Raw genomic sequence first — 8,595 nt, 5'->3', positions numbered from 1 at the left:
ATTACAATGGATTGAGCAACACTCAGGACATTATTACAGTGGATTGAGCAACACTCAGGACATTATTACAATGGATTGAGCCACACTCAGGACATTATTACAGTGGATTGAGCAAACACTCAGGACATTATTACAGTGGATGGAGCAACACTCAGGACATTATTACAGTGGATTGAGCAACACTCAGGACATTATTACAGTGGATTGAGCAAACACTCAGGACATTATTACAGTGGATTGAGCAACACTCAGGACATTATTACAGTGGATTGAGCAACACTCAGGACATTATTACAGTGGATTGAGCCACACTCAGGACATTATTACAGTGGATTGAGCAAACACTCAGGACATTATTACAGTGGATTGAGCAACACTCAGGACATTATTACAGTGGATTGAGCAACACTCAGGACATTATTACAGTGGATTGAGCAACACTCAGGACATTATTACAGTGGATTGAGCCACACTCAGGACATTATTACAGTGGATTGAGCAACACTCAGGACATTGTTACAGTGGATTGAGCAACACTCAGGACATTGTTACAGTGGATTGAGCCACACTCAGGACATTATTACAGTGGATTGAGCAACACTCAGGACATTATTACAGTGGATTGAGCAACACTCAGGACATTATTACAGTGGATTGAGCAACACTCAGGACATTATTACAGTGGATTGAGCAACACTCAGGACATTATTACAGTGGATTGAGCAACACTCAGGACATTATTACAGTGGATTGAGCAACACTCAGGACATTATTACAATGGATCGAGCAACACTCAGGACATTATTACAGTGGATTGAGCAACACTCAGGACATTATTACAGTGGATTGAGCAACACTCAGGACATTATTACAATGGATCGAGCAACACTCAGGACATTATTACAGTGGATTGAGCAACACTCAGGACATTATTACAGTGGATTGAGCAACACTCAGGACATTATTACAGTGGATTGAGCAACACTCAGGACATTATTACAGTGGATTGAGCAACACTCAGGACATTATTACAGTGGATTGAGCAACACTCAGGACATTATTACAGTGGATTGAGCAACACTCAGGACATTATTACAGTGGATTGAGCAACACTCAGGACATTATTACAATGGATCGAGCAACACTCAGGACATTATTACAGTGGATTGAGCAACACTCAGGACATTATTACAGTGGATTGAGCAACACTCAGGACATTATTACAATGGATTGAGCCACACTCAGGACATTATTACAGTGGATTGAGCAACACTCAGGACATTATTACAGTGGATTGAGCAACACTCAGGACATTATTACAGTGGATTGAGCAACACTCAGGACATTATTACAATGGATCGAGCAACACTCAGGACATTGTTACAGTGGATTGAGCCACACTCAGTATTAATTAATACACAGGACAAGATGTTACTATCCCTTGTGCCAAAATCCGAGGAAAAACACATTTAGAAGCCCAATCCAGAATAAAACAAGCTAACAAGCTAACAAACTAATAAACAAGACACAAATCACCAGTTACCTACCCTAGCCAACAGCAGTATGAAGCATGTCATTGGGGTTTTCAAGTGGGCACCTTCCTTCACCGACGTTTCATTAAGTTAGGCCCACGACACCTCAAGAAGGCTTAACGGTGTAATCCAGCGTCCTGGAAACACCCCCCTCCATGCTACCACCGCACAACTGCATATTACCTCACTATCTAAGCCTAGCTATCCAGGTCGGTTCGGTATGACATTCCTGACTACACCACCACTGTCAATGATTCAGCCCTGTTGATGCGGACCGTTAATCATGACCAACAACAAACAATCCCTAACTACACCACCACTGTCAATGATTCAGCCCTGTTGATGCGGACCGTTAATCATGACCAACAAACAATCCCTAACTACACCACCACCGTCAATGATTCAGCCCTGTTGATGCGGACCGTTAATCATGACCAACAACAAACAATCCCTAACTACACCACTACTGTCAATGATTCAGCCCTGTTGATGCGGACCGTTAATCATGACCAACAACAAACAATCAATCTGACCTTAGCGAGCTCCCCAGCTAGCATGTTTCCTCCTTATCCACAGCCATTCACTTGCTCGTTCTGCTGCCTGAGACATGTTGCTAACCGCAAGTTTCAGGCTCCGTCCCCGAATGCCCAACTCAGTTAGTAAGGCAATAACGGACTTTGCCACAAAACCACGGCAGCCCACCTCTACAGGCCGCACTCGAGCCCTCCAACCTCGCTGCTCTGCCTCTGCTGCCATTTCAGCATACCTAGCTTTCTTGCGCTCATAAGCCTCCTCAACTCGATCTTCCCACGGGACTGTGAGTTCGATAAAATAAACTCTCTTCTCTACCTCAGACCACAGTAACAAGTCCGGACGTAGCCGGGTGCTAACTATATATGCTGGGATGACTAACTGTTCATTCAAGTCAACCCTCATTTCCCAGGCTCCACCTACACTTAGCTGCCCTAACTTGTGCCTGACCTTAATTGGTCTAATCTTTTCTCCCTCACGTACAAATTTGATCTGTCTAGTCTCTTTGCTAGCAACTAGAGAATTTACTTCTAGCCGCTTTTCCTCAACTGCAGCTGCCAAACATTTCAACACCTGGTTGTGACGCCAGGTGTATCGCCCCTGGGAGAGACTGACCTTACACCCTGACAGTATATGCCTCAATGTACATACACTAGCACACAACGGGCAGGCACCATCCTCGCCCAACCACTGATTAAAGTTCTGGGGAGATGGCAGCACATCATAAGTAGCCCCTAGAATAAATCTAATTCTGCTGGCCTCCATGCTCCACAACTCTCTCCACTTCAACTTTCTCTTCTCTACACTCTCCCAGTTCACCCACTGTCCTTGCTTTGCCTGCGACACTGCCTTAGTACATCTTACTGCCTCCTCTTGCCTATGTACTTCTTTAACTACCATCTTCCTCTTTTCTATTACTGATGCCTTGTTCCACACAGGTTTCCCTATGCACAACCCTAAGCCTCCACGCCCATGCTGCACCTGACCTATGATATCCCTGTGTCTAAGAGCTGACTGTGCTTGCTGTACTGCCTCCTTTGGGTTCCACTTCCTCCCTGTTTTAACTGTAGGCGCTACACTCCTAACCACTGGATCCTTTGACTGAGTCAGAGTCATTTCCAGTCTAACCTTAGCACACTTGAACTCCTCTGTCAGGCTAGATAATGGCAATTCCAATATGCCTTTCCGGGAAAGGGTATATGAAAGATATATGGGAAAGGCTTTCCCATATAAGGCTACACTGCTTAGGCAGCGTGGGACTCCGAGCCATTTTCTAATGAATGAGTTAATCATCCTTTCTAGCTTTTCTACCCTTGAAAGGGGAACCTCATACACTGTCAATGGCCACATCAACCGAGGCAACAATCCAAACTGCAAACACCACAACTTTAACTTTCCTGGGAGCCCTGACTTGTCTATACTTGAAATACCTTGAATCATTTCCTGCCTCACCTCCTCAAACTGTCCCTTATCACTGAGACTTGCATCATACCATCTTCCCAAACTCTTGACTGGTTTCTCTAACACTGTAGGCACCACCTCATCATTTATAACAAACTTCTTACCTACTACCCTCCCTTTAATGATTGAAATACTCCTGGACTTACTTGGCTTCACTTTCATTCTAGCCCACTGCAGATTACTATTTAACTTATCCAACAATCTGCTAGTACATGGAGCGGTTGACGTCATAGTCGTCATGTCATCCATGTATGCCCTAATTGGAGGGAGCCGCAGCCCTCCCTGCAGCCTTTCTCCACCCACTACCCATTTTGAAGCCCTAATAATGATCTCCATTGCCATGGTAAAAGCTAATGGGGAAATTGTACACCCTGCCATAATGCCTATCTCCAGCTGCTGCCAAGCTGTAGTGTACTCTGCTGTGGTAAAGCAGAGTTGAATATCTAAGAAGTAGGCTTTAACTAAGCTCTTTATACTACCTGGCACTCTAAAGAAATCAAAGGCCTCCCATAACAGACTATGCGGCACTGACCCGAAAGCATTAGCCAGGTCCAAGAATACTACATGCAGGTCTCTCTTCTCACGCCTAGCTGACTGGATTTGGTGCCAGATCATGCTGGTGTGCTCTAAGCACCCGGAGAAGCCGGGAATTCCAGCCTTTTGCACCGAAGTATCTATTAGCCTATTCTTTTCTAGATAACTAGACAGCCTCTGTGCCACAACACTAAAGAAAACCTTCCCTTCAACATTAAGTAGACTGATAGGTCTAAACTGACTTATCTCTAATGAGTCCCTTTCTTTAGGAATGAAGATTCCCCCTGCTCTACGCCACGCCTTAGGAATAACCTGCTTCTTCCAGACTACCTTCATCAGCTTCCATAGAAACTGCAACACATCTGGAGCACTCTTATACAGCCGGTAGGGGACTCCATTAGGACCCGGGGCTGAAGAGGCCCTTGCACGTCTCACTACTTCTTGAACTTCTTTCCACCTTGGTGGGCTATCATCACACTGGCTCTCTATTTCACCAATAGGTGGAATATCAGCTGGGACTGTCATCTCTCTAAACCTTTCCCTATCTTTGTGAACCTCCTGCAAATATTCCTCAAGCTTCTGCTTAGGTACCATAAGGCTACCATTCTTTTCCTTACTAAACAATGACTTCACAAATCTAAATGGATCCTTATAGAATGCTATTCTAGCTCTCTCTTTTTTTTTCCTATTTTTCCTAATGCTCTCTGCTCTTCTTAAAACTGCCAACCGATCCCTCACATCTGACTGCAAGCAATCAATGCCTTCCTTCTCAACCTCTGTAGCTTTCCTCCACTGCCTCTTAAGCTGTCTTCTCTCCTGGATAAGTCTATCTATCTCTTGTTGGCGCCTAGATTTAACTACCTCACCCTCTAGTTTCTTCCTTTTCTCAAAGACGCCAAACCTTTCCTTACCATAATCATAAATACAATCTCCCATTTTCTCCAACTTATTCTCAGCAGTTCCTTTAAGCTTCTCTAACATCCTAACCAAATCACTATTGATATCTTCCCACTTCCTACTTTCCGCTGCACCTGGCCACTTAACTCTAGGCTTCTGACCGCTAATCTTCTCCCTTTTTGGCTGGCTGGCCTCTCTGCTTTCCTCGGTGCTAGGACCTGCCTCAACATCAGGGGTGCTGATGTCCTGCGAGCTGTGGGTTACTTCCTGTCGCTGGACTTCACCCGACTGACTTGATCAACTTCTTAAGAAATAATTATCAATGCGGGGTCCCTGTGTTCCCTCTACCAAGCACCTCTTCCTGCCTTGATGGATTCTAAGGCCCCTCAAAGTTGTTACCTTCTGCCAGCCACACAAGCAAACCTGACGCTTCTTTCCATCTACATCTGAACTAGTGGCTTCCACTGACATGTTTTCCCTACTCATAGTCAAGTCCGTTCCAGAGTCAATAACCGTGTCAACCATAGGTGAGTCATCTTCCGCCCCCGCTCTCGCAGACTCTAGGGGTGTTTTTTCATAATTCTGTTTCGTAGCAAGTTTGGGGGTGTAACCAATGGCCTATTGGCCTTGGCTACTGCCACAATGAGCAGCTAACCCATTGCAGCCCCGATGGGGTCTAATCCCTCCTGTCAGCTGTCTTTCCATGCTGTCACTAGGTCTTTCCCTAGTTGTCAGCTGCACTATTCACAACAGTCACTAGCCTAAGCTAGCTTTAGTATTAATTAATACACAGGACAAGATGTTACTATCCCTTGTGCCAAAATCCGAGGAAAAACACATTTAGAAGCCCAATCCAGAATAAAACAAGCTAACAAGCTAACAAACTAATAAACAAGACACAAATCACCAGTTACCTACCCTAGCCAACAGCAGTATGAAGCATGTCATTGGGGTTTTCAAGTGGGCACCTTCCTTCACCGACGTTTCGTTAAGTTAGGCCCACGACACCTCAAGAAGGCTTAAAGGTGTAATCCAGCGTCCTGGAAACACCCCCCTCCATGCTACCACCGCACAACTGCATATTACCTCACTATCTAAGCCTAGCTATCCAGGTCGGTTCGGTATGACATTCCTGACTACACCACCACTGTCAATGATTCAGCCCTGTTGATGCGGACCGTTAATCATGACCAACAACAAACAATCCCTAACTACACCACCACTGTCAATGATTCAGCCCTGTTGATGCGGACCGTTAATCATGACCAACAAACAATCCCTAACTACACCACCACCGTCAATGATTCAGCCCTGTTGATGCGGACCGTTAATCATGACCAACAACAAACAATCCCTAACTACACCACTACTGTCAATGATTCAGCCCTGTTGATGCGGACCGTTAATCATGACCAACAACAAACAATCAATCTGACCTTAGCGAGCTCCCCAGCTAGCATGTTTCCTCCTTATCCACAGCCATTCACTTGCTCGTTCTGCTGCCTGAGACATGTTGCTAACCGCAAGTTTCAGGCTCCGTCCCCGAATGCCCAACTCAGTTAGTAAGGCAATAACGGACTTTGCCACAAAACCACGGCAGCCCACCTCTACAGGCCGCACTCGAGCCCTCCAACCTCGCTGCTCTGCCTCTGCTGCCATTTCAGCATACCTAGCTTTCTTGCGCTCATAAGCCTCCTCAACTCGATCTTTCCACGGGACTGTGAGTTCGATAAAATAAACTCTCTTCTCTACCTCAGACCACAGTAACAAGTCCGGACGTAGCCGGGTGCTAACTATATATGCTGGGATGACTAGCTGTTCATTCAAGTCAACCCTCATTTCCCAGGCTCCACCTACACTTAGCTGCCCTAACTTGTGCCTGACCTTAATTGGTCTAATCTTTTCTCCCTCACGTACAAATTTGATCTGTCTAGTCTCTTTGCTAGCAACTAGAGAATTTACTTCTAGCCGCTTTTCCTCAACTGCAGCTGCCAAACATTTCAACACCTGGTTGTGACGCCAGGTGTATCGCCCCTGGGAGAGACTGACCTTACACCCTGACAGTATATGCCTCAATGTACATACACTAGAACACAACGGGCAGGCACCATCCTCGCCCAACCACCTCAGGACATTATTACAGTGGATTGAGCAACACTCAGGACATTACAGTGAATCGCGCCACTGACCACTCCCCACGTCAGCATGCATATATTATGATGATATTATTCAGCGATGCCTTTGGCTCTCATCTCTCCAGCTGCCTTGTGAAGACCAGATCATCCTGCTGAAGGGCTGCTGCATGGAGATCATGTCTCTGCGCGCGGCCGTGCGCTACGACCCCGAGAGCGAGACGCTGACGCTGAGCGGGGAGATGGCGGTGAAGCGTGAGCAGCTGAAGAACGGCGGCCTGGGCGTGGTGTCGGACGCCATCTTTGACCTGGGCAAGAGCCTGGCACAGTTCAACCTGGACGACTCGGAGGTGGCCCTGATGCAGGCCGTGCTGCTCATGAGCTCAGGTGAGGAGACATGTTACCTACTGTATTATACAGGGTTTCCCACAGGGCCTTAAAGGATCATTTACGTTTTTTTCAACCTGGACCCTATTTTCCACACTGTATCTATCTAAGGGCCTCATCCTGACAGCTTCTCTGCCCAGGGAATCATATTCATTCATGTGTGGAAACGACTATACATGAATATTCTCCGGACAGAGAAAATGGGCGTGAACAGGCGAGGAGAGAGAGAGCGATAGAGAGAGAGGAGCGCTGTGTCAACATGGAGGAGTTTCCCCTCTCATCAACACAACAGCGCTGTGCTGGAGACAATTCTGCTCCTTTCTCTCTCTTATTATTTATGTTATCTCTCTACCTACAGTACAGATAGTCATGGCATTCTGGACAAAATCATATCTGACAATAAAGATATTCTCACATTTGGGCCAGATTAATTGATTAAGGAAATTGATTGAAATGTGCATCCCTAATACCATGTGATCATGGTCCTGAGCCACATGAATAAATAAATGATGATGATGATGATGATGATGATGATGATAAACATCTCTCTCTCCTGACTCCTCCCCTCCTCCCCCGCCAAAGACCGCTGTGGGCTGAGCAGCGTGGAGAAGATCGAGCAGTGCCAGGAGACCTACCTGCTGGCGTTCGAGCACTACATCAACTCCCGCAAGCACAACATTCCCCACTTCTGGCCCAAGCTGCTCATGAAGGTGACGGACCTGCGCATGATCGGCGCCTGCCACGCCAGCCGCTTCCTGCACATGAAGGTGGAGTGTCCCAACGAACTCTTCCCTCCGCTGTTCCTGGAGGTCTTCGAGGAGCAGGAGGCGTGAAGACACACACACACACACACACACACGCCCGTGCGCATCGCAAAAACCTTGACCCTCCCCCGTAGAGTACCGCAGGAACGAGACGGGAAGACCTGGATGTTCAACACAAATGTCCATGGGATTTTTTTTTTCGAGGGGGATTTCGCGTAAATGCCTGAAATCAGTTTCTGTGGTGAACAAAAAGTTGATGAAACGGCGTACTTTGTGTTCGGCAAGATCAACTTCACTAACGAAGACCACTTTCGTGACTTTTTGAAGCGTTTTCTGAAAATCGGAAAGAAAAAAAAA

General features: G+C 46.4%; 1 protein-coding gene across 1 annotated transcript in view; it reads left to right on the top strand.

Annotated features, from left to right (window-relative positions):
- The window catches only part of LOC310788572 (thyroid hormone receptor alpha), a gene marked incomplete at both ends in the record, with an annotated part of 51,176 nt that extends 42,869 nt beyond the window's left edge, over nt 1–8,307 (top strand). The window contains 2 exons of the mRNA XM_083650104.1: nt 7,216–7,474; nt 8,057–8,307. Of these exons, the coding sequence (XP_083506230.1) occupies nt 7,216–7,474; nt 8,057–8,307 (510 nt within the window). The remainder of the gene's footprint in view (nt 1–7,215; nt 7,475–8,056) is intronic.
- Nucleotides 8,308–8,595: the final 288 nt, after the last annotated feature.

This window comes from Poromitra crassiceps (assembly GCF_964638095.1).
Source record: "Poromitra crassiceps genome assembly, chromosome: 13".
Lineage (NCBI taxonomy): Eukaryota > Metazoa > Chordata > Actinopteri > Beryciformes > Melamphaidae > Poromitra > Poromitra crassiceps.
Note: the sequence above shows the minus strand (reverse complement) of the source record. Positions and strands in the feature narration are given on the sequence as shown.